The 27,007-nt window shown below is 47.2% G+C and overlaps 1 protein-coding gene across 1 annotated transcript in view; it reads right to left on the bottom strand.

Moving 5' to 3' along the window:
* The window catches only part of DDX25 (DEAD-box helicase 25), a 90,605-nt gene extending 63,800 nt beyond the window's left edge, over positions 1 to 26,805 (bottom strand). Inside the window, exons 1-3 of the mRNA XM_044277579.1 lie at positions 26,729 to 26,805; positions 26,106 to 26,208; positions 18,694 to 18,808 (exon numbers count right to left, since the gene is read on the bottom strand). Coding sequence (XP_044133514.1) covers positions 18,694 to 18,808; positions 26,106 to 26,208; positions 26,729 to 26,790 — 280 coding nt within the window. The 5' untranslated portion in view covers positions 26,791 to 26,805. The remainder of the gene's footprint in view (positions 1 to 18,693; positions 18,809 to 26,105; positions 26,209 to 26,728) is intronic.
* Positions 26,806 to 27,007: the final 202 nt, after the last annotated feature.

The following is a 27,007-nucleotide window of genomic DNA, read 5'->3' as shown; positions in this document are numbered from 1 at the left end:
GACACTGTCTAATGGATGTGATAGCCCCAAGAAAAATGTACATTCCAGGACCGGAGTTGGAGTGACATCTCCCGCAAGGGTACAAGGGAGAACTCCAGAGCGCTGAAAGGACTAAGTTCAGATCCCAAGGCTGTAAAAGTAGGACGGTATGGAGGAACTGCATGCGCCATTCCCTGAAGGAAGGCTAATATGGGCCCCGGGTGAGTCAGAGGACGCTGGAAAAGGATAGAAAGCGCCAAACCTGACCCATCAAGAAACCAAGGACCGCAGGATCCACCCCTGCTAAAGGGAAGCGCTGCCTGAAGGAGGCATGTCCAACCACAAGCCAAGGAATCAATACATCGGATAGGCAGAAGTAGAGACGATATGAGAATCACCGGCGATGGAGTTCTGTCAGCGCCCGTGTATTGATTGTGTAGCAACCATGCTCGACGGAAATTTCAACCCGACCAAGATGAGAGAAAAAACTCCTGCCTCAAGGAGGAAGAATAGAAGGGGTGTTCTGTTCCAGGAACCAAACTCGATCAACCGACGTGGCAGCTCCCCCGCTCAGTCTGGCATGGTGAGTCTCGTAGTCTAGCCACGGAATGTGCCGTGAAAAGGCATGACTACCATCGGACTGACATGGCAATCATTAGTCAAGACATGAGAGGTAGCTGCAGATACCGGTAGTACACCCAGGACCAATGGGTAGGATTCACCTGTAGAAGGAGAATATGGAAAAACGTCACAGCCCAATAGTCTGTCCGGAACGAAACTGGAAGAAAAAAAAAAAAACACAGAACCAATACCCTGCATCAGCGTAGATGAGGGGAAGTAGTAACTTAGGAGCTACCAAGGTCTGCGGAGTAACCGTGAACCCTGAACCAGAGCAGGAAAAAAACGGAAGGAAAAAAAGGGGGCAGAGCGAAGCCCATTCCCCATCTGAGACTGGCACTACACAGAAGTAGCCACCGGAAGAGAGTGGCAGCACCATGCTCCGCCCAAGGAGGAGGCCATGCAGCGTATGCCACCGAATTCGGAGTTAGAAGAATCCATCACCTGACGAAGGAGCAGTGCAGGAGGAGCCAGAGTATGTAATGGCTACTCCAGGAGGGGCAGACTAGAGAAATCCGATAGAAGCCATGGTAAAAACCTCACAATAGTCTGGATAGAAAACAAACACTAGAGACTAGACTGCTCACACCACAAGCAACATCTATTCCAGATTTTTGAACAGATCCAAGATGTAACCTCCTTCCTGTTGGCAAACATGGTAGTTATTATATCATTTGACAGGCCCCTAGCCCTCAGGGTAAACCTTTAAGAAACCATGCCGCTAAATAGACATTGAGGGAGAAGGACTGGACCCTGAAACAATAAACAGATTGTATGGAAGCACCCAAGGACCTCACTGGGATAATTTTTAGCAGAGGAAACCAGAATTTCTTGGACCAAATTGGAGCTACCAAGATGGCTAGGGCATTTTCTGCAAACATTTTGTTCAAGACCCGGCGTATTCTAGATGAAAGTTCCAATTTTAAGCAAGAGCATACACCCCAAACTTCCGTCGCTTGTAGAAAGGGTGACAAATTTTAGGAGTTGTGTTTGACAAATGTAAAAAGATCTATTTCTGGAATTCTTGATCTTTCTGTTATTGGGATTTGAGGATTCAGACTCCATTCTACTAGGTGTAACTTCAATCTGCCGAGGAAGTCCGCTTATTAGTTCACATCTCCCGTCAGCTGGATGGCAGAAGGGTATCTTACATGTTTCTCTGCCCATAAAAATAGGAATTAGACCTACTGGCAATTGGTTTTCCAGGAGTCCGACATGACAGCACCACAGGAGGATGTTCCCTTTGACCTCTGAAGGGACAGGAAGCAAGAGATTGAAAAACCCCCAATCCATCCCACTGTTTTTCCAAGAACTACATCTGGATGGCTGCCACCAAGGTTTTTCTTTATGTACCATGTTACTTCACATAGTAGTCAAATTTTAGTGGGAGAAATAACAGGTGCTGTCATGTCAGACTCCTGGAAAACCAGTTACCGGTAGGTCTAATTCCTACTTTCCAGGATGTCTTCCATGACAGAACCACATGAGAAGTACCAACTCAAAAGGTTTTTGGGAGGGATCACGGCCTGAAGGACCTTGTCACCGAACGCCAGATCCCTACTGACCTGGATGTCCCATCTGTAATGTTTTTAGAAGGTATGTATGCTGGACCAACAGGCAGCTTTGCAAAAAAATTGGTCAATGGATACATTTGCTCTCAACCCAAGAGGATAATACAGCTCTTGTAGAATGAGCTTTGATACCCAGAGGTGGCACCAGTTGTTGGGCTTTGTATCCTCTGAAATTGCTTATTTCAGCCATTTTGCAATTGTTGATTTTGATGCCATTTCTCCCTGGTTTTTACCACCAAACTATATAAACAGAATAGAGTATTTCCTTCAAAACTTGTAGCACTGCTCGCCTTACGTCGAGGGTATGGAACTCTTTCAGATTTGTTTGATTCTGAAAAAAGGATGGTAAAATGATTTCTTACTCTGTATGAAGAGGAGACAACTTTTTGGAGAAATGCTGGGTCTATTGTAAGGATTATCTTATCTTCCTGGATTGTAAGGAAGTGGATGTGGAACAGATACGGCCTGTAATTTCACCAATTCTACTGGCTAATGTTATGGCCACCAAAATACAATTGATAAAGTTAGATATTTTTTTTTTAATATTTAATGATTCTAAATATTCAAACAGGTATTTCGTTATTCCCTTAAAGGGGTTCTGCAGTTTGTTTAAACTGATGATCTATCCTCTGGATAGATCAGCATCTGATCGGCGGGGGTCCGACACCCGGGACCCCCGCCGATCAGCTGTTTGAGAAGGCAGCGACGATCCAGCAGCGTCACAGCCTTCTCAAACAGCTGATCGGTGGGGGTCCCAGGTGTCGGGCCCCCGCCAATCAGATGCTGATGATCTATCCAGAGGATAGATCATCAGTTTAAACAAACTGCAGAACCCCTTTAAGGACAATATTTAAACCCCATGGTGGTATATTTTTCCTTAGGAAGGGTCTGATCCTGGAACTGGCTTGATGAACCTTCTTATCCATCTATGATGTCCTAGGGGAGTGTCAAATATGGCACTTAGAGCTAATATTTGTACTTTTAGGGTACCAATACTTTAGTCCTTGTTGAATCCTAACTGTAGAAAATCCAGGATTTTTGGAATATTAGGGGATATCGAGTTCAGAGAGATCTCCTCTGACCAAGAGTGAAAGGTTTTCCAGATTTTTAAATAGATGGAAGAAGTTATCTATTTACGACAATGTTGAAGGGTAGTAAGTAACCTATGCATCAGGCCCTGTCTATGCAATATTTCCCTTCAGGATCTATGCTGATAGATTTAATTTCTCTTTGGCCAGTATGTAAAAATGAGAATTACTTTTGTTGATCACCAGAAAGGGTAATGCAGCAGCACTCTGAAAACACAAAGTACAACAACGTCATAATCATACAAAACATTCTAGTGCTAAATGCTATGCTTATTTTACAACTTTTTCAGGACCTCTGCAATTCGACTGGGCATGCTCTCAATCAACTTCTGGGCCAATTCCTGACTGATAGCAACCCATTCTTTCATAATCACTTCTTGGAGTTTGCCAGAATTAGTGGGTTTTTGTTTGTCCACCCGCCTCTTGAGGATTGACCACAAGTTCTCAATGGGATTAAGATCTGGGGAGTTTCCAGGCCATGGACCCAAAATGTCAACGTTTTGGTCCCCGAGCCACTTAGTTATCACTTTTGCCTTATGGCACGGTGCTCCATCGTGCTGGAAAATGCATTGTTCTTCACCAAACTGTTGTTGGATTGTTGGAAGAAGTTGCTGTTGGAGGGTGTTTTGGTACCATTCTTTATTCATGGCTGCGTTTTTGGGCAAAATTGTGAGTGAGCCCACTCCCTTGGATGAGAAGCAACCCCACACATGAATGGTCTCAGGATGCTTTAATGTTGGCATGACACTGGACTGATGGCAGCGCTCACTTTTTCTTCTCCGGACAAGCCTTTTTCCTGATGCCCCAAACAATCGGAAAGAGGCTTCATCGGACAATATGACTTTGCCCCAGTCCTCAGCAGTCCATTCACCATATTTTTTGCAGAAGATCAATCTGTCCCTGATGTTTTTTTTTGGAGAGAAGATGCATTCTTTGCTGCCCTTCTTGACACCAGGCCATCTTCCAAAAGTCTTCGCCTCACTGTGCATGCAGATGCGCTCACACCTGCCTGCTGCCATTCCTGAGCAAGCTCTGCACTGGTGGCACTCCGATCCCGCAGCTGAATCCTCTTTAGGAGACGATCCTGGCGCTTGCTGGACTTTCTTGGACGCCCTGAAGCCTTCTTAACAAGAATTGAACCTCTTTCCTTGGAGTTCTTGATGATCCTATAAATTGTTGATTGAGGTGCAATCTTAGTAGCCACAATATCCTTGCCTGTGAAGCCATTTTTATGCAACGCAATGATGGATGCACGCGTTTCTTTGCAGGTCACCATGGTTAACAATGGAAGAACAGTGATTTCAAGCATCACCCTCCTTTTAACAGGTCAAGTCTGCTATTTTAACCCAAGCAACCTGACATAATGATCTCCAGCCTTGTGCTTGTCAACATTCTCACCTGAGTTAACAAGACTATTACTGAAATGATCTCAGCAGGTCCTTTAATGACAGTAATGAAATGCAGTGGAAAGGTTTTTTGGGGATTAAGTTAATTTTCCTGGCAAAGAAGGACTATGCAATTCATCTGATCACTCTTTATAACATTCTGGAGTATATGCAAATTGCTATTATAAAAACTTAAGCAGCAACTTTTCCAATTTCCAATATTTATGTAATTCTCAAAACTTTGACACGACTGTAGGCTCTTACCTCTTGTGGTATTCTGGTTTTTGAGTTGATTGAACTCTGGTGTCTGTCCAATGACTGCAGGATCCATTTTTGAGTCATCCTTGAATTAAATTTTGCCCATGGCACCATTCGAATGCAGGAAGTCATTAGGAAGCTCGTAGCTTGTCTTAAAACAGTAGCTCTTCCTAATGAAGGTTTTTAATTTTTCCATCATCTTCTCCATCTTTTGCAAGTGAAGAAATTATTTTTGAACTACTGAATGTAAGAGGACCCCTTCCAGCCCAAATCTTCCAAGAGATATGGACTATAGATTTGTGCTGAATCAGGACTTCAGAATTTTCTACTACTAACAGGAAGTATTCCAAGTAGGGGATGGCCACTATTCCTCTCTTTCTGAGGGATGCCATAATCTCCGCTATGATCATCGTAAAGAGTCTGGGTGCTGAAGAGATCCCGAAAGGAAGGCAACAAAATTGAAAATGAAGAATCTCCTGGTTCATTTGAACTGCAAACCTTAGGTATCTGATGATCTTGATGGATGGGTATATGGTAATAGGCATCCTGGTCTATGGTGAACATGCTTGCTCCATTTCCTATCAGGGGAATCACAGACGGTTTCCATTTTGAATCTTCTGTATTTTAGACTTGTGTAGTTGCTTTAAATTAATATTCTGTACATCACATTTGTTTTTTTACCAAGAATAAATAGGAATAACCCTGGAACAGTGGAAATTCTGGGAATTTTAGTATTTTCTAAATATCTTAAGACTTTTTTTTGGTGTTTGGACAATTGAAACTGTTAAAAAAAAAAAAAAACAACATTTTCAGTTATGTCTCCTGTGCAGGTAATTAGCCATAGCGTCCTTCTAGCAGAGTTTGTGAGGGCCCCTTCTCTAGCGTCAAATCTAAGCATCCGCTAGGAATCCAGTAGCCATTTTAAGTAGGAGGTAGAGATTCTAAAATCTCTTTACTAGAGGTTTTTACAATAAGATGTTTCCCTAGCTGATTGAGCCAGAGAAAGACCTTGCTACAGAGGATAGCTGCAATATTTGTAGAGGTTTCCAACGCTCTCCTCAGAAGGGAATCCACTTTCCTGTCCATAGGATCTTTTAATTGTGAGGAATCCTCAAAGGGAATGGAGGTTGTTTTTTTTATTTTTATGACTTGCCATAGGTATGTCTTTTAGGTCAGTCCTCCCACATTTTTGTATCCTCTGGATTAAATAAAAGCCTATTCCTAAACTTTCTTGGAACAAAAAGTCTGTTTTCTGCCTCCTCCCACTCCTCTTTAATTAGCTCATTAATGTTGTCGTTTACCGGGAAGGCCTTCCTTTTTCCCCCCCGAGAACCCCAAACATTTCATCCTGAACTGAAAGGGGCTTTTGTACCTCTTCCATATCCATGGTTTCACTATTTTAAGAAGAGTATCCATATGGTCTACAGAAAAATACTTCTTTATTTTCAGAGATGTACTATCCTCATCCAAATCAGATCCTTCTTCAGATATTTGATCTAAACGGGGTCTTTTATGAAGTGATGAAAGAGAAATTGATTCTTGTTCAGACGTGGAAGGTACTGGAGTGGGAGTAGGAGAAGGGCTGGGAGTTATTACAGGTAACTTTTTGATCAAGCATATATTTATTGAAATAAAGTTTTTCATACACAAGTGTTTTAGACTCTTTTACAGTGATATCCATATAAGGAGCAGGTTACATAAATCTTACAGTGTAAATACAAAAACCCCTTCCCCAAACAATAATATTTCTGCAGAGAGACAACTATGTCATACCTTGTCCAAAGATAAAACAGACACCCTTAGTGCATTGTTCCATGTCAAGCATATTGTAAGAGCAAACTGTATACTATGATGTAGAAAAAAATATGCAATCAGGCGTGTCAATTGCATCAGGCAAAGGTTCAGAATGAGCACCCAGGGATCAGGTCACTGGCCCCAAAATAGACATCTGCCCTCTCAGACAGTTCATCGCCGCAGACGCTAATACAGGGACAGTAAACCATCCCTGCCATATTGCCATAAATCTAGCAGGGCATCTCCTTTTCAGGTAGATCCCCCTTTCAAATCTTAATCTAGTGTTCAGACTGTTCACGAACCTCTGCCTGGTAGGTGGGTTTGGCTATCAACACTTTGGCCTGGAAGAGCAATCTTTGAATAGACAGGGATAGCATCATCTAGACCCGGTGAATTTAAGAGACCAAAGATACAAATACCAAAAGGACCCCAGGGTCTGTATCTGGGTTATTTTAGAAATGAGCCCCAGTATTTAACTTTATAAGAGACACATTTTAGAAGAAAAAGAAAAAAAAAAAAAAAAGATTTTTTGTGAAACTCACCTGTAAAATCTTTTTCTCGTCTTTTCCATTGGGGGACACAGACCATGGGTATAGCTTAGGCCATTACTTGGAGGAGACACTATGCAAATAATAAACTGCTCCTCCTCCACTGGCTATACCCCCATGCTCCAACAGGAGGACCTCAGTGCGTGCAAAAGGAGTAGGAGAAGGAGATCAGAGACCAAATATTAAAGAAAAGCAGAACCAAGGAATACCGCCATCAGGCCGTTAACCATAAGGTCCCACTAGAATAGAACCAACCCCTCCTGCAACAGACAAGAATGGGTGGGAGCTGTGTCCGCCAATGGAAAAAACAAGAAAAAGATTTTACAGGTGAGTTTCACAAAAAAATTCCTTTTCTCGCCCATTCCATTGGGGGACACAGACCATGGGACGTCCTAGAGCAGTCCATGGGATGGAAAGACCAGCATCCTCCAGAGGGAAAACGTCCAACGGTTAAACTGGAACCACAGCCTGCAATACCTTGCGCCCTAGGGCAGCATCAGCCGACACCAAAGAGTGCAGCTGGTAGAACTTTGTAAAGGTATGTAAGGACGACCAGGTGGCTGCCTTACAAAGTTGTGATGTAGAAGCCCAAGAGGCCCCCACTGGAGGAACCCTACCCCAGGATCAATAGACCATGGCAATAGTCGACCGAATCCACAGTGACCTTGGAGGCCGCCAGACCCTTAAGAGGCTCCTCAGGAACCACAAAAAGGGAGTCCGAGCGGCGAAATGGGGCAGTAACCGACAGGTACACCCGTAAAGCACGGACAACATTCAGAGAAAGGAGAGCGCGCTCCTTGGGGTTCGCCGGAGCGGGGCAAAAAGGATGGCAGGACTATGTCCTCATTAAGGTGGAAGGCGGAGACCACCTTGGGCAAAAAGGAAGGGACAGGGCGCAGTACCACCTTGTCCTTGTGGAAGACCAAAAATGGCTCCTTAGAGGAAAGGGCGGCCAGCTCAGATACCCTCCTGATAGAGGTGATGGCCACCAAAAAGACTACCTTCCAGGTGAGAAAACTCAGGGAAATGTCCCTCAGGGGCTCAAAAGGAGCCGCCTGGAGAGAAGACAGAACCAGTTTCAAATCCCAGGGGGGCAGAGGAGGGACATACGGAGGGACCGAATGCGCCAACCCCTGCAGGAAGGTCCTCACCGGACCTAGCAGGGCCAGAGAGCGCTGAAAGAAAATGGCCAGAGCGGAGACCTGACCCTTCAGACAGCTCAGGGACATTCCCATCTCAAGACCCGACTAGAGAAAGGAGAGGACCACCGGAACGGAGAAATGAAGGGGGAAAAAAAGCCCATCTTCTCACAAAAGGCAAGAAAGGCCTTCCAGGCACGATAGTATATCCGTGAAGAAGCTGGTTTCCTGGCTTTGATCATGGTCTTCACAACAGAGTCCGAGAAGCCCCTCTTCTTCAAGATGGTGGTCTCAACAGCCACGCCGTTTAACAAAGTGGTTGTAAATTCTGGTGGAAGAGAGGTCCTTGAGACAGTAGGTCCTCCCTGAGAGGAAGAGGCCACGGAACATCCGCCAGCATCCGAGTGACCTCCGAGAACCAGGCGCGGCGAGGCCAATCGGGGGCGATGAGGATGGTCGGTATTCCTTCTGCCGCGATCCTGCAAAGAACCTTTGAGAGTAGAGGCATAGAGGAGTGCGAAGTCTTTCCACGGAGACACCAGAACGTCCACCCCGTACGCCTCCGGATCCCGAGCTCGGGCCAGGAACATGGGAACCTTGTTGTTGAGCCTGGACGCCATCAAGTCCACATCCCGCGGGGCTGTCGCCAGCCCAAAGGGCACGGTAACGAACTGATAATGTTCGCCAATGGCGAAGCGCAGGAACCTGTGGTGAGATTCTGCGATAGGGACATGCAGATAGGCGTCCCGGATGTCCACGAACGCGAGGAACTCCCCTGGAAGAGGAGAAGCAATAACGGAGCGGAGGGATTCCATCCAGAACCTCCGCACCCGCAGGGATTTTTTTTTTTTTTTTTTTTTTTTAACAGCTTCAGGTCTAGGACCGGACACGCTGATCCCTTCTTCTTTGGCACTACAAAGAGATTTGAGTAAAAACCTGCCCCCTGCTCCTCCAGCGGAACTGGGACAACTACTCCCCTGACCAGAAGGGAAGAAACAGCTTGTAAAAGGGGCCGAGGCTCGGGCCGGATCCCCGGGAACACGAGACAAAGAAATGTTCGAGGTCTGGAAACTAATTCTATCTTGTAACCGAAGTTACAATTTCCAGGGCCCAGGAGTCTTAAACGTGAGCTCTCCAGACATGCTGAAAGGAGAGCAGACCTTCAGGCAGATGACTGCTTGGGAACCGCGGGGCGGGCAGAACTCCCGTGGACGCCAGGAAGGTTGAGGCTTAAAGGAAGGCTTTTTGCGGAGTCTTGAGAGCCGCCAGAGGAAGGGGCTGTCGCAGACCTGGAGGAGGAGAAGCGCCGAAAGGACTGGTTTCTAGAGCCAGAGGGGCGAGCTCTGAAGGCACGCTTGGCTCTAGATTGGGGCAGGTGTGCACTCTTGCCCCTCGTAGAGTCAGAGATAATCTCATCCAGCTTAGCATCGAAGAGCCTGGAGCCCGTAAAGGGGAGGTTAGGGAGGGAGCACTTAGAGGAAGCGTCGGCGTCCCAGACCTTCAACCAGACCTCCCTTCGCTGCGTGACCGAGAGGGCCGAAATCCACGCAAAGAGTGCTGACGTCCAATGAGGCCTCACAGAAATGTTGTCGCCTGGGACATCCGGAGGACGAAGTTCAGGGTGTCCGCAGAGGCATCCTGCTCCGCGAGGTCCTGATGATGGCGCTGCAACCACACCGAAAGCGCCCTGGCTACCCAGGCCGAGGCGAACGCGGGCCGCAGACATGTGCCCGCCAGAGAGAAGATGGCTTTGGAAAGAGTCCAAACGCCTGTCAACTGAGTCCTGTAGGGAGGACCCGTCCAGGATTGGTATTGCCGTATTCTTAGCCAATCTGGCCACCGGCGGGTCGACCTTAGGAGGAGGCTTCACTTGATCCCTCAGAGGAGTTATTTACACATCAGTTGGATGAAATTAGTGATGTGCAACCATTATTGCCAGGGGATGTAGATAACAGGGATATGTCTCAAGACCACTGCTGCACGTTATCTGCCGGGAAAGGATAAAAGAGAATCCATGCGCCTTGTAGCAGAAAAACTGATTAGGGCGTTCCCAAGCCTTAGAAATGACCTTGGCGAACTCGCCATGAATGGGGAATGTGACAGCCTCCGGTTTTCTGGAGTGGTAGAGGGGGAATTCCTGGCTACTAGTAGAAGGAGGTTCCCCCTGGATGTCAAATGTGTCACGTACCGCCGTGACCAAGTCTGCCGCCATGGTGGAGAGCTTAGGTGAGGGTTCAGGCTCCGTGTCCTCGTCCGAGTCGGACCTTTCCCCTTCAGACCTGTAATCCCTGCGAGAGGGAGAGGCTGAACACGGGGGAGGGGGGAAGCAGAGTCATCCGAGGAGGGATGCTGCGTACACTGCCTCTTAGCGGTCGAGCGTCCTCTGTGGGGGGCACCGGGAGGTGGAGGGGTGCTAACCACAGGCACCGCAGGCGGAGGATCAGTGGCCGCCATGCGTTCCATAAAGGCCATGGCCGCGCGCGAGACTTGGGCCAAGTCCGCGGCTGCCCTAGCTATGGCAGAAGCCCAGGAGGGCTCCACGGGCTCCGAAGGGACGGAGGAGGGACTTGGCTGGTTTGGTGGAGGGGGGAGGAGGCGGTGGATAATCCTGTCCCGAGGCAAGGCAAGAGTCACAGGAGCCTGTAACCGATAGTGGCAAGCAGCAGACCTTACAGCAGGCATGTCCAAACTGCGGTCCTCCAGCTGTTGCAAAACTACAACTCCCAGCATGCCTGGGTAGCTTACAGCTATTAGGGCATGCTGGGAGTTGTAGTTTTGCAACAGCTGGAGGGCCGCAGTTTGGACATGCCTGCCTTACAGGATCCCAGTGGGACCTGAAGTGTCGCTTTCGATTTTTGGGAGGCCCCAGGTCTTGGCATGATGGCGGCAATTCCGGAGTCAGGGTCTCCTAAAGTTTTGAAGAACACTATCAGTCCTGCCGTGATCTGTGAGGAGCTGGAGTAGCAGTCAAGCGTGGAGAGGCGCTGATGCAAAGCGAAAGCGTCGGAGCTGACGCGATAGGCTCCGCCCCCCAGTCGCGTCACAGAAATCGCGGGGTAAAAATCTCTAAAAAAAATTGCACGCGGGAATATGAAAAAAGGCAGACCCCGACTCCGAAAATGGCGCCCACCTCCAGGATACAGGGGGCAAGAAGGAATCCCTCCTCCCTCTCAACCAGCCGGCCCTCTTACAGGTAAGCCCTAAACAACTGTGTCACAGTGTGAGCACAGGGGGAGGGGAAGCTGCAGGAGAGCCGATGTACTTATCTGAGTTCTGCAGTCTTCACACTCTGTTCCGAGCCAGCATGGGGTCACCTCTTCAGTCATCTGGCACAAGGAGTGGCAGTGCACTGAATAGAGGGCAGGACTAGGTGACCCCGGATCTGGTAGGCCACCGGAGCTGCAGGTCGAGCCCGGTTCCACTTATCTTCTAGGGGGTAAAGGAGGTAGCCGGGGACGGCCATTCGACCCCGGTGCTCCCTTCACTGAGAGACCAGGGACGCACCATGCGACCCTGCGTCCTCTGTTTAGAAAAAAACTAACGGGAAAAGAAAAAAAACTACAGGGACAACCCTGCAGAAGCAGGAGTGTCACCTCCTTATCCGACACCAAGCTAAAGCTGAGGTCCTCTTGTTGGAGCATGGGGGGTATAAGCCAGTGGAGGGGGAGTTGTTTTTTATTATTTGCATAGTGTCTCCTCCTAGTAATGGCCTAAGCTATACCCATGGTCTGTGTCCCCCAATGGAATGGGCGAGAAAAAAAAAAATCTTGCTAAAAAGAGCCAGCAGTCAGGGAGACCCAGCATGGCCAGACCCCCTTGCTGCTGTCTTAATGATCTGGCAGAGCGCACAGAGGACGCTTGACCGCTAAGAGGCAGCGTACGTAGCATCCCTCCTCGGGTGACTCTGCTTCTCCCCCCCCCCCCCATTTATTACTGCCTCACAGGAAACTGCATCACAGACATTTCTGTGGTGCTGGTGATCCTCTCCCCACCGGGAAGTGACAGGAAGACACCGAGGAGGAGCTGGATGAGGGTAAAATGTATTCTTTGTCCCTACCTCATTGGAGGAGGGTCAGTTCAGCGCGAGTGCTGTCATGGAGGCCGACAGGAAGCAAAATGCGCCAGGAAGTAGTAGCTGTAATTGAAACTTTATGTGTGAATGTAATAATATATGTAAGTGATTACAATATTACGGCTCATGCACACGACCACTGTGTTGTGGTCCGCAAATTGTGGATCAACAAAACAGGAATGGCTGGCCCCTAATACAACAGTCCTATCATTGTCCAGAAGGCGGACAATAATGGGATACATTCTATTTTTTTGCAGAACGGCCAAGTGGACATGGAATGCACAGTCCTATTTTTTATTTTTTTTGCAGTCCCACTGAACTGAATGGTTCCACATACAGGCCACCAAAAAAAAAAGAAAAAAGTTTGTGTGCCTGAGCCCTAGTGCAAAAGGATTAGAGGGCATGGAGGCATACATTATCCTGTGGCACGTTTTCCTGCAGATGTTGCAGCTAGGTCTGTAGTTCCTGACACTTTTAGATTGCCAAAACTGGCATCCCAACTGGTCCCATAAATGCTCTATTGCAGTGCTGGCCAACCTGTGGCTCTCCAGCTGTTGTAAAACTACAACTCCCACCATGCTTTGCTGTAGGCAGTCTAGGCATGCTGGGAGTTGTAGTTTTGCAACAGCTGGAGAGCCTCATGTTGGCCATCCCTGCTCTATTGGTATGAAATCTGGCAAGGGGGCAGGCCAAGGAAGTGTTGCAATCTGTCAGACATTCAGGCGAGCACTATCCTGCTTTGGGAGCTGCTCATGCTTGTTGGAGGATCACTCTAGTAGTGCTCTGTCTGGGCCGACCAGACCCCATTTGCCATGTGTGCTAAATGACCATCCTGCTCCCCCTCAATGTCTCAACTGACCAAAAGGTCTTTGAACGTGTCAGAGACCTATGCAGCAGTCAACGATCTCTCACCAAGAGGTACAGTAAACAAAAGTAGCCTCTGAGAACCTTCTTATAGAGCAGCAGGGAAAGCACTTTTACGCCCTCTTGTTGCAAGATCTAGTGTCTAAATAGACCACGCCTGTAATCATTTATATATCTGCAGCAATCCGACATTTCTATCTGGGTGAATTATAGTTGTGTCAATGAGTATTTTAGGCTTAGTGACCAGTGTGAAAATTGCACGATTATAGGTTTAATTTTATTTTTTAAACAGATGGGAACATGAAACAAAACAAAAAAAATATCCAAATATTTTTTTTAACAAAAACTTGATTCAAACTATGGCATTTTCTGATGACAGATTCCCTGTAATGAGTAAGATTCCTGACGTGTAGATTAATAGTGGTTCTATTGTAAATGACTGGAGTCATGTGTAAAGCATAAAAAGTGCATATTGCCAAGAACATCCCGTTCATCTTAGGCTACTTTCACACTTGCGGCAGGACGGATCCGACAGGCTGTTCACCATGTCTGATCCGTCCTGCGGCTATTTCGCCGTGCCCGCGGACCACCGCTCCGTCCCCATTGACTATAATCGGGACGGGGCGGAGCTCCGGAGCAGCACGGGGAAAGCCGCCGGACTAAAAAGCTTGACATGCAGCAATTTTAGTCCGGCGGGCTTTCGCCGTGCACCGCCGTGCTGCACCGGAGCTCCGCCCCCGTCCCCATTATAGTCAATGGAGATGGAGTGGCGGTCCGCGAGCACGGCGAAATAGCCGCAGGACGGATCCGACATGGTGAACAGCCTGTCGGATCCGTCCTGCCACAAGTGTGAAAGTACCCTTAAAATGCAGGCAATGAACAATAAAGACCTGACCAAGGTTTGTAAACTTTTTAAGTCTGAGATTGCAAAAACGGGAAATTTCAGTTTGTGTCAGTTTTCTAGCTCCAGTCTGCTCCTGCTGGTCTGAGTCAAGCTGGATTTTTGGGTGGTGGAAGACTGGAATTTTATTGTACAAATATTCTAATTCACTGAATGAGAATTATATTGGGTCAAAAAATGATGATAATTACTCTTACCGGTAACGGGCTCAATACCGGGAAGAAAAAAAACAAAAACGCTTCGGTTTTATCCCCATTCATAGTCAATGGGGACTAAACTAACGGAATGCTCAAAAATGCATTCCGTTCCGTTTAGTTGCGTTCCCAGACCGGAGAGCAAACCGCAACATGTTGTATTTTGCTTTCCGTCCTGGGGATGCAGAGCAAAACGGATTAGTCATGACCCCAATGCAAGTCAATGGAGTTAATGACTAATCCGTTTTGGCAATGTTAAAAATATGTTAAAGATAATACAACCAGATCCGTTCAAACAGATACAGATGGTTTTATGATCAATAACGGAAGGGTTTTTGCTGGACCCTCCCGGATCCAGCAAAAACGCTAGTGTGCAAGTAGCCCAAGACATCCAATTTATAGTGCTTAAAAGAAAGTACAATGGCTCGACCAGGTGGCTGCCCGACAAGTTTCCTCAAGAGAAGCAGAGGCGCCTTCAGCCCAAGATGCTGCCAAAGCTCTGGTGGAATGAGCCTTCAGATTAGCAGGAGGAGAGATACCCTCTTTTTCATAACAAAGAACAAGATAAGACTATCCACCGAGCAATGGACGCCTTGCTAGCTGCCTTCCCCCGAATAAGTCAAACATACTGAATCAACAGTTGGTTTGACTTCCTCTGGTTCTTTGTAGACTCAAGCACACATCTCCTGACGTCTAGGTTGTGAAACAACTTCTTTTCCCGAAACTGCTGTCAGACCTTTGTCTAGGCCTGTTTGTAGGAATTCTAAGATCAGTCCAATGTTTGGAGCCATGGAGGGGTCCCAGGCATCTTTCCCAAACCGTAAAAAGGCTTCCCAGGATCTCAAGTAAATTTTCGAAGTTACTGATTTCCTGCTCTGCATAAGAGTGGAGATTACAGCATCAGAAAGGCCCTTGCCTCTCAAGATGGTCCTTTCAGCCTCCAGGCAGTTAAACGGAGCTGAGGAATCCTTGGATGAACAACCGGACGCTGTGATAAGAGATCTGGCAGCAGAGGAAGAGTCCAGTAATATTCTCCCGCTAAATTTTTCAGCACCAACCGCCAAAACTGTGTTATTACTTGAGCTATTTCTTCAATGACTTGTTCACACCTTCGGAATTAGAGGGAACGGAGGGAAGGCGTAGAGGAGCCCTCTGGGCCAAGGAATTGACAGAGCATGTACTTTCAGAGACGGATCCTGGAGGGACAAAGAATAGAACTTCTTCACTTTTCTGTTCTTGCCTGAGGCAAATAAGTCGATCCTTGGAGGTCCCAATTTTGATTTAAAAGCACTGGATTCAGACTCCATTCTCCTTCTTTTAGCCGTTCCCTGCTCAAAAAGTCTGCCACTAGATTTTCCTTTCCTGGACAACTGAAAGGGACAACAAATTCTCCTTGCGCAGACTAAGATCTTCTTTGCGGGGAGAGGGGAGGAGGGGAGAGACTCCTCCCCTCTTGTTTATTCAGATAAGCTACCGTGGTTGTGTTGTCTGAAAGAATTCTTACATGTTTCAACCAAACCGAGGGAGCAAAGGTTTTTAGGGCTTGCCAAACCACACTCAGTTCCCGCATGTTGAAAGATGCTCTTTCCAGATCTGCCTGCCATAGGCCTTGCTTCATGGTTCTCTCCATGTGTGCTCCCAAACCCTGCTTGCTTGCTTGCATCGGTTGTAATCACCACCCGATTCGTTTATCGCCACTCCACCCCTCGGGATAGATTCTCCCGTTTTGTCCACCATGACAGATCTTCACCTTTGTCGGAATTTTTACTTTTTTGTTTAAAGAGGTTTGCTTCTTGTCCCATGCTTTTAACAGGAACGACTGAAGGTCCCTCGAGTGGGCTTGTGACCACTTCACTGATGGAATGGTGGGAGTCATGAGACATAGCACTGTCATGATTTCCCCGATTGAGGATATGCTTAGCCGTTGAAAATTTTTGCATTTTTCAGATAAAATCTTCCCGTTTTTGGTATGGAAGAAAAGAAGACATCTGATGGGAGTCTAGCAGTACTCCCAGGAAAATTCTCTTCTGTTCGGGAAGACAAGAAGATTTCTACAAGTTTATGATCCAGCCTAGATCTGAAAGGGTGTCTCGTACTGTCTGAAGCTGAACCCGCAGGTGATTTTCTGTTGGTCCTGAGATTAGGAAGTCGTCCAAGTAAGCTATCAAAACATGGTTATAAAGGGAAAATAAAATCTATTCAACACCAATCCCAAACCCGAACTTCTGTGAAGAAGTCAGGGTTCGGGTCTGGGTAACAAACATGCAGATTTTTCTCACGCATGTGCAAAATGCATTAAAACGCTTTGCACTCGCACAGAAAAATCGTGCATTTTCCCGCAACGCACCCGCAATGCCCTTGTGAACCCAGCCTTAACCTTCCCCCCACCGGACTTCTAGCATCATTGAGAGGAAGAACGGGCGGTTTTGTCAGAGTTAAACAGGAAACCTCTGTTTTTCCCCTTAGATGATTGCTAGTAAGAACTCTGTTCTTTTTTTCTACTGGTCAAATCTAGTACGTCTTTGGGGGCGAGAGGAGCATCTTTGGTGGAAGAATTTTGACTCCGTAGGAAACCCCTTTTCCCTGTCAGAGACTTTCTCCAAGATTTCGTCTAAGGCAGTAACAAATACATGGTAGGGAACACAATCTATTTTTAGACACAGTATCTTCAGACCATGACCTCAACCAAATTGCTCTGTGGGAGGCATTGGATAGAGCTGCCGTCTTTGCTGATAGCTTCACAATATCAGCTGAGGCATCAGCAAGGATGTCCTCCCTGGGAGTGCCAGACTCAATGTGCTCCTCTAGCTGTCCCAACCACAAAGAGGTGGCTGATATGCCCGGTCTTAACCTTGGCCATGGATAACTCCCAGGTCTTTTTAAGGAGGGATTCGCATTTTTATTTTTATTTTTTATCCATAGGGTCTTTAAGCATCCCCAGATCTTCAAACGGCAGTGAGGATTTCTTGGAAATCCTTGCTACCGGAGCATCGACCTTAGGAGGTTTGTCCCAAGAATCAAACAGATACTTCCTCTCAAATATTTTGGATGCCGATTGCCTCTTCTCAGGGTCCTTCCACTCATTATGTATAAGAGATTCTTAATGTTGTGAACAGGAAAAACTCGTTTCTTCCTATCCGCAAGCCCCAAAAACATCTGGTCCTGGACCGAAAGAAGTTCTCTGGGTTCCTCCAAAGTTATCGTAGCTCTGATAGTTTTTAACAAAGATTCAGTCTCTTCAATGGAACAGAGCGGACGTCCCGGAGCATTCTCAGACATTAGAGCTTGTATCAGAAGAAACTTCCCCTTCATCAAAGTCAGAAGCCTGCTCCTCCAGCATAAGGTATTAGAAGTGGAGGCTCTAGGAGGGATGTCTGAAAGTTTTGCATCAACCGCCGCTCTGACTTTCTCTTTAATCATGGCTCTTAAGCTTTCTACTAGGGAAGGAGTTTCTTCAGAGACTACCCTGTTAGTACATCTTGGGCACAGATTTTTTTGAAGAGGCAGAGAGTCCTTTTTACATAACACACACTTCTTCTGAGACAGTTTGCCTTTAATGCTTTCTCTCCCCTAGGGGACACAAGCATAGCGGAAGACACTTAGTTCAGTACATTTTAGCCCTAACAGAGAACTGTCACCCAAGAGGAAGAACTCACTCCTTGTGGACAGAAGGAAGGTTTCAGTGAAGATAATAAATATCATCCTCAGGGAGGAGGCTTACCCAGCTTGCACACGACCATATGCCCTCCGAGATATACGGTCCGAGTATAGAGTACAATGATGCTGTGCACGTCGGGCTGCCAGCGGGGCTATTGTCCCACACTCATATGATTTTATGAGTGCGGGACAATAGTCCCACTGGCGGCCAGACGTGCACAGCATCACTGTAATCTATGATGCTGTGTGCTCCCGTGCGCACGATTAATACCACTCCGGGACATATGGCCTGCTCACGGACCGTATATCTCGGAGGGCATATGGTCGTGTGCAAGAGGCCTTATGAGTAAATGACTCCATCCAGTAACACATATTGGATCCATCACCTTAAATATAAACTGTATTGTGTAAAATGAATTACCAAAGTTCAAATTATTTCCAGTATGGGTTCTATATGCAGTAATACGTGAACATATTTGATAATAATTTCCACTTTCATCAGAGGCATGCTATTTATTTCCATGGTGGATTTCCCCCCATCCGACACAAAGTTGGAAGCAGAATTAATGCTCAAATCCACATCAAATCAAACATGTACGAACACAGCCTAAAGGATGATACATACGTCTGTTCCCTCGTATCGCATAGATCACATCAATGCCATCATAGAACTTCCCCATTTGCTCTATGACTTCTCCTGTCTGCAAAGCCAATTCAAATGTAGGACTGAGGCAGATACACTATGGAGAAAATCAATAAAAAGGTTACTAATGGAAACTACTGCTGTCTTGAAAGTCTAATAAACTGAAAAACAAAGTCAGTCTTGGTCCTCGTGCAATGACCGTTACCATGAAGTCTGCATGAGAGAATTCACACACAACATTTCTTACAGAAACTTCCACACCTAAACCACTCACCGGAATTCGGCTGGAATAAATCCATGCACATGTTACATAAAACATCACAATTCAGATGTATGGAGTGGACAGAAATTTCTGAAAGGAATCTGCTGCATGTTAACATTCTCTTTGATCCCCGTTGTAGGGCGTCTTTCACCTAATCTGAGCATTTTAGACCGCTCAGATCAGGTTATAGACTCTTTGACCCTCATTATAAAGGTTACCTTTGTTTTATGTGTCCCTTATCCAGATATTGAAGAAGAAGAAGAAGGAAAAAAAAAAAAAAAAAAAAAAAAAAAAAAGGAATTTTTTTGATTTTTTAAATGTATGCAAATGAGCATGTGCCGGCCAACTAAAGACAGCCGACCCGCGCATGCGCAATATGAAAAGCTGTTCCTATGCCCATAATAGGCAGAGCTGTGCGCAGGTGCGGGCCAGTTCCCAACCTGACTTATTTTCTTGCCGCTAGTGACGTCAGCCGGCTGGAGGCAGAGAAGGAGGTAATAGTAGGACAGAAGGGTGGGCCAGAGGGCTGAAAGGTGTGTTTTTCTGGGCACATCACCCAGTAACGCCACCCCTTTACAGTTTTTTTTTTAATATCTGTACGACGGACACATAAAACAAAGGTAACATTGTAATGAGGGTCAAAGTCTATAACCTGATCCGAGCGGTCTAAAACGCTCCGATTAGGTGAAAGACTCCTTTAACTACCTTTGGCACTCAGGCTGCTGTGAAACTACAACTACCACCATGCACACTTATGTCTTAGTCCCACGTCAGTGATTTCCATCAATGATCGGCCTGCAGAAAACATCTGTAAGTGGGTAAGTAACTGGCTCAATGATAGAAAACAGAAGGTGGTTATTAACGGTACATACTCAGATTGGGTCACTGTCACTAGTGGAGTACCTCAGGGGCCAGTATTGGGCCCTATTCTCTTCAATATATTTATTAATGATCTTGTAGAAGGCTTGCAGAGTAAAATATCAATTTTCGCAGATGACACCAAACTGTGTAAAGTAATTAACACTGAAGAGGACAGTATACTGCTACAGAGGGATCAGGATAGATTGCAGGCTTGGGCAGATAAGGTTTAACACTGACAAATGTAAAGTTATGCACACGGGAAGGAATAATGCAAGTCACCCGTACATACTAAATGGTAAAACACTCGGTAACACTGACATGGAAAAGGATCTAGGAATTTTAATAAACCGCAAACTAAGCTGCAAAAACCAGTGTCAGGCAGCTGCTGCCAAGGCCAATAAGATAATGGGTTGCATCAAAAGGAGCATAGATGCCCGTGATGAGAACATAGTCCTGTAAAAATGAAGAAGGTCACGGCACTCCAAAAGCAATTCAGTGTTCTTTAATACACCACAGATTCAGCAGCAACGTTTCGACAACAGTCTTTTTCAAGCTAGCTTTTGTTTGAGAACATAGTCCTACCACTTTACAAATCGCTAGTCAGACCACACATGGAGTACTGTGTACAGTTCTGGGCTCCAGTGAACAAGGCAGACATAGAGCTGGAGAGGGTCCAGAGAAGGGCAACTAAAGTACCCTGAAAATTATCAAAATTAGGGTGATTACTTTATCCAATTACTATGTATAAATATATCAGGGGTCAGTACAGACATCTATCCCATCATCTGTTTATCCCCAGGACTGTGACTGTGACGAGGGGACATCCTCTGCGTCTGGAGGAAAGAAGGTTTGTACACAAACATAGAAGAGGATTCTTTACGGTAAGAGCAGTGAGACTATGGAACTCTCTGCCTGAGGAGGTGGTGATGGTGAGTACAATAAAGGAATTCAAGAGGGGCCTGGATGTATTTCTGGAGTGTTATAATATTACAGGATATAGCTACTAGAGAGGGATCGTTGATCCAGGGAGTTATTCTGATTGCCTGATTGGAGTCAGGAAGGAATTTTTTATTCCCCTAAAGTGAGGAAAATTGGCTTCTGCCTCAGTTTTTTTTTGCCTTCCTCTGGATCAACTTGCAGGATGACAGGCCAAACTGGATGGACAAATGTCTTTTTTCGGCCTTATGTGCTATGTTACTATGTTACAATGATTGTGAGCGAAAACCAAGATTGGAGCCTCCACAGACATAAGGTATACGCCAGAGGTCAGCAGCTGTTCTGCGTTTAAAGCCGCACCTGGTTTTGGCACACAAATGTTTAGTTTTTTTTTTGTTTGTTTTATTGTTTGTTTTTCGGACTGTATGCGAAATCATTCATTTTTTAAAAAAAATTTTTTTATTAAGACAACATAGGGTGAGTTACAACACCAACTAGGAATACATTATCCTGGTCTGCAAAAATCTCTTTCTCGCTCTTCATTGAAGGACACAGGAACTGTGGGTATAGCCATGTCCTCTAGGAGGCATTGACACTAGGCAAAAGCTGTTAGCCCCTCCAATGGCAACTATACCCCCTCCAGCCTGGAGAGAGCACTTCAGTTAGTGTACAAGCAGTAGAAGAGGCAAGCAAACTAACAAAAAAACGTGGAACACCAACAATGCCAAAGGACCCAACGGGGTTCTAACCAGCAACTGCGGCCAAACAACAACACTGGGTGGGTGCTGTGTCCCCCAATGAAGAGCTAGAGAGATTTTACTGGTAAGTTTCACAAAAATCTCGTTTTCTCACCCATATTCATTGGGGGAAACAGGAACCGTGGGACGTTCAAAAGCAGTCCACAGGGAGGGGAAAAAAAACACAGACCCATGGAAGCAAGCGTCCCCTGCAGGCATCTAAAACTGTCGCCGGCAAGACCATGCGGCCCAAGGCAGCGTCCGCAGATGCATAAGTATGCGCCTGGTAAAATTTTGTGAATGTGTGTAAGGAGGACCAAGTAGCCTCCTTACACAACTGCGCAGCCGAAGCAAGATTTCTCCGAGCCCAAGATGCGCCCACCGCTCTGGTGGAGTGAGCCTTGACACCTAAGGGGCGGAACCCTGCCCCGGTATGCTTCAGCAATTGCAGACCGAATCCAACATGCGATTGCCACCTTGAAGGCCGCCAATCCCGTTCGAGGACCTTCCGGAATGACAAAAAGGGAGTCCATACGCCAGAAGGGACTGGAGGCTGCTAAATAAATCTTCAGAGCCCTGAAAACATCCAAATGATGTAACTCCCTTTCCCTAGGGTGTGAAGGAGAAGGACACAGAAGGAAGGACAATTTCTTCATTGATATGGAAGTCAGAGACCACCTGGGGAGAAAGGAAGGAACGGTCCGGAGAACCGCCTTATCCTTGTGAAGAACCAGGAAGGGTTCTCTGCAAGAGAGCACCGCCAACTCTGACACCTGTCTGATGGATGTGATAGCCACAAGAAAAACTACCTTCCAGGACAGGAATCAGAGTGACATCTCCCGCAAGGGCTCAAAGGGAGAAGTCTGGAGCGCTGAAAGGACTATATTCAGATCCCAAGGCTGTAGAGGAGGATGGTACAGAGGAACCGTATGTGCCACCCCTGAAGGAAGGTTTTTATGGGCACCAGGGGGGCCGGAAGACGCTAGAAAAGGATAGAAAGCGCCGACACCTGACCCTTCAAGGAACTAAGGGCTAAACCAAGGTCCAACCTTGATTGTAGAAAGCATAGGACCGTTGGGAGAGAAAAACGGAGTGGGGGGGGGGGGTGTCCAGGCTTTCACAGAAGCCCAGGAAGGACCTCTAGGTCCTATAATAGATCCTGGACGATGCAGGCTTCCTAGCCTGAATCATAGTGCAGATGACATCGAAAACCCTCTCTGCATCAGAATGGCGGTTTCAATCCCGTAGAAGCCATGGTACCATACTGCCCCAGTTAAGTAGAGCTAACCTTAAAAACTACCTGGAAGGGCGCTGAACAGGAGCAACTGCCAAGCTAGCGCCAGGGTAGGACCCACTGCAGCGACCACGAACTCGAGCATTAGCGTAAAAGCTGCACCTGTGGAGGAGAACTGGTTGTAGTAGCTAAACCAGAGTGCCCGCATAACCACTTTCCCAGATAAGGAGGAGTGGTGGAGAGAGAATACAGAGTCAGTGAAAACTCAACTCGCTGGAACGTACTCACCATATTAGTGCAATGGTGTACGCACTACGTATTGATGCGGACAACATCATGACCGACTGGAACAGTGGAGGCCCATGGAGATGGGGGGGGTCTCTAGGACACAAGTGTTGCTAGGTAACCCCCTGACGAGACAGAGGAGGTTATAATCATGCCCAAAACCAGCACCAAAAGAAAGGATACAATATGAAATAGCCACTGTATCCACTTGCGGCACCCATATACCACTAGATGAAGAGTACCGGGTACCGACTGTTGCCATGCCCCACTTGCGAAATAAGATAAGGCATCTAGAGCCGTGGCGTAGTTGAATTGCGGAATCCCAAGATGCTTTGTTATTCCCCCGCTAGTGGATCACTTGTGGAAGGGGGTAATGCAACAGGAAGCACGGTGATGTGCAACACTCCTATAGAAAGGGATAGAGCGACAGTCGGGACCGAACCCAATGGTAGTGCAGTTACCCTATCTATGGAAGGTGGAATGCATACAGCAAGTACTTAAGTCAGTGACAGGGAAAATACTCCACCTATGAAGGGGTGTCAATGCCTACGGTGGGAACTAGATCATATGTCATCACGCCACCTATGGAAGGGGCTAATGCATACAGCAAGTACTGAACCCAGTGGAGATGCAATTCCACCACCTAAGAAGGGGGAATGCATACGTCTGGCACTGAAAACCAGTGTTATTGTACTTAGTCCACCTATGGAAGGGGACAATATATAAGGAAAGTACTGTATCCTGTAGTAGTGCAATTACTCTGCATATGGAAGGGGGTAATGCATACAACAAGTACTGCTGGCTCTCCGGGGAGGGAGGGTATGTCTGAGCGTGACCCAGGGAGGAAGGGTGGAGGTGTGGAGATATCCGCAGAGAAAGGATGTCCTACTGTGGTCTGCTTGCTCACTAGTCTACCCCTCAGAATGTCGCCCCTGGCAGTATTGGACTGTGCAGGTGGGGGCTTATCAACCAAACTACCCAGAGAGTGCAATGGGAATTCTAGAGGTCCATCCACTGGATTGCGCAGGCGGTGCATTATCAACCAAACGACCCCGGAGGGTGGATTGGGACTTCCAGAGGTACTCCATTGGAATGCGCAGGTGGAGAGTTATCAAACAAAATGACCCCGGAGGGTGGATTGAGAAGTTCCAGAGGCGCTTCACTGTATTGCACCGGTGGAGAATAATCAACCAACTGACCTCGGAGGGTGGGTTGGGAACTGTCAGAGGTCCTCCATTGGATTGCGCAGGTGGAGGATTATCAACCAAACGGCTCCGGAGGGCGGATTGGGAATCCTTCAGGGGTCCTTCACTGTATTGCACAGGTGGAGAGTTATCAACAGCCGCAGAGGGTGGAGTGGGAACTATGCGAAGTCCTCCTTTGTCTGGAATAGGGCACAGGCCCAGTTTCGTACCGCACAGTCAGAGTGGTTTGTGGCTGAGGGGAGTAGGGCCCGTATGGATTTTTTTTTTTTAAACTGGGATGCCTAGCCTCAAGTGGATAAGAGGCAGGAAGGGGTTAACTGCAACATTAAAGCAATTTTGCACTGCCCATCTAAACCCCTGATAATCCGGGTGCCAGCCTAACAGAAGTGGCTGGCCATGAAGGGTTAAAAAAAAAAATGACTTGTAGCCCAGGGGCGGTGCTCAGCGGGCAGAATTCGCACCAGCCCGCCGCCCTCCCCTCTCATACTAGGGGATGAAAGTTGCGGCCTAGTATGCCGTGAAGCCGGGGCCTAAAGTTTTGATGCACTGCCAGTCAGCCAGAGGGTACCAAGAGCGGTGCGCGAAATGCACACCCAGGCCGGGGGTGCCCACCCCGTGGGCTGGGAAGACAACAGGAGAAAGGAAAGAATGACCTGTAGGCCCCAATTTGAAGCCGGGGCCTAAATTTTCGCGGCGCCCGGCAGACCGGGATGTCCACCCCGCGGGCCAGGAACTCGTGTCGGCCAGAGGTAGTCACTCCCGCAACCGCAGTCCCCCCATGTTAAAGTAAGTGCCTTGCGGCGCGAGTGGCGTCCGCAACATCGGTCAGTGCAGGCATTAACCCTTTCGGAGCAGCGCACTTGGCGCCCACTCCCGAAAAGGGCGGATTATGGCGTTCGATGTCAGGGAGCGGGAAGTCTCATCCACTTCCCTTCCTGCCTGCTCAGTCACCCAATGTAAGCTGAAGGACATGGTCATTAACCCCCTATGTGCCCGAGTTCACCATCAGCACAGAGGGGGGAGTGAAGGGGCCTGCCTTCAGGGGTCCTGGGCTACAATAAGTGGAGCCCGGTGCCCATTAAACCTATACACCCCTTAAAACAATTGCCGCCAGAGGGGGAAGAGGGTTAACCATACTTACCTAATCCCGTGTACTCACCTCATCTTCATCCTCTTCTCTTCACCCTCCCTAAGTGGACCCACAAGGTCACATTTTCCAGCAGGGTCAACTCCTCAGCAGCTGGCACCGGAGTGGCAGGAGTCTGGTATGGCAGGAGAGTCTTTTTCTTTGGTGGACCTAGGTGACCCCTTGGCTGGCGGGAAGCGGCTGCCCTGGATCCTCCTTTTGCTTCTGTGGGGAGGTAGAGCGGTGAAGGACTCAGACACCAGCCTTGCTCCCCGGGATAACAGAGAGGCTGGGAGACTCTGTTTCCCAAACCTAAAAGGGAAAAATAAAAACGAAGAAGCCACCCCGCTTAAGGCAGGGAGGTCTTGCCTCCTATTGACACTAGAAAAAAACTGAAGCCCTCTCTCCAGGCTGGAGGGGGTATATCTGCCAGGGGAGGAGCTAACAGCTTTTACTAGTGTCAACGCCTCCTAGAGGACATAGCTATACCCACAGGTTCCCGTGTCCCCCAATGAATATGGGCGAGAAATTGTGTTTAGTGTAGTTAGGTGTATTGTGGTGTTGTTAATATATTACAGTGTGTGAATGTGAAATATATATATATATATATATATATATATATATATATATATATATATATATATATATATATGACTGTAGACCTGTTACGGTGTAATAAATACGTTATTTGCTCATAAGACAGGAAGGGGTTAAATGGTCTGTGTATAGTTTAAGCCCTCACACTCACCTGTGGATATTTTTTCACAACATCAACCCTGCTGAGCATCGCTAGAACAAAGGCTGCTGTCTTCCCTGTACCTGACTGGCTCTGGGCAATCAGATTCTGGGGTCTGCAAAGAAAAGAAAAAAAAAAAAAAAACATCACATTGCCTAGCAGTTTTCTATATGCACATAGGACATAATTAACCTGTGCTGGGTAGACTCCTACAACCGAAGCTCACAATTAGGGCTCATGCTCACGACCGTATGCCCCCAGAGGCATACTGTCCGTGAGCGGGCCATATGTCCCGGAGCGGCATACATCGTGCACACGGGAGTGCACAGCATCATAGGGTACTATGATGCTGTGCGCATTGTCCTGCACTCATAAGATCATATGAGTGCGGGACAATGATCCCGCAGGCGCGATGCGCACAGCATCATAGTAACCTATGATGCTGTGCGCTCCAGTGTCTCGGAGGGAATACGGTCGTGTGCATAAGCCCTTAATGTGCAAGTAGGCAGAAGTAAAATGACAATCTAGGAGGCATTCACATATTCTCTTAGATGACCTGCGAATACGAACATCTTATAGATACATTCTACCAATGACTATTCACTGGAAAACAAGCAATGATATACAGTACTCACGGGTCAGCGAGAATCATTGGAAGAGCAGTTGCTTGGATTTTGGAAGGTCTGTTGAAGCCCATAGCATAGATCCCTTTTAGCAGTGCAGGCATCCTGCAGAAAACGAGATTTTTGTGAACTCACCTGTAAAATCTCTCTCGCTTTATTCATTGGGGGACACAGGACCGTGGGTATAGCTTGCTGCTGCCACTAGGAGGCGACACTAGGCTGAAAGCTGTTTGCTCCTCCCCTGCAGGCTATACCCCCTCCAGCCTGGAGAGAGCATATCAGTTTGTGCTT

This window comes from Bufo gargarizans, chromosome 2, assembly GCF_014858855.1.
Source record: "Bufo gargarizans isolate SCDJY-AF-19 chromosome 2, ASM1485885v1, whole genome shotgun sequence".
Lineage (NCBI taxonomy): Eukaryota > Metazoa > Chordata > Amphibia > Anura > Bufonidae > Bufo > Bufo gargarizans.
Note: the sequence above shows the minus strand (reverse complement) of the source record. Positions and strands in the feature narration are given on the sequence as shown.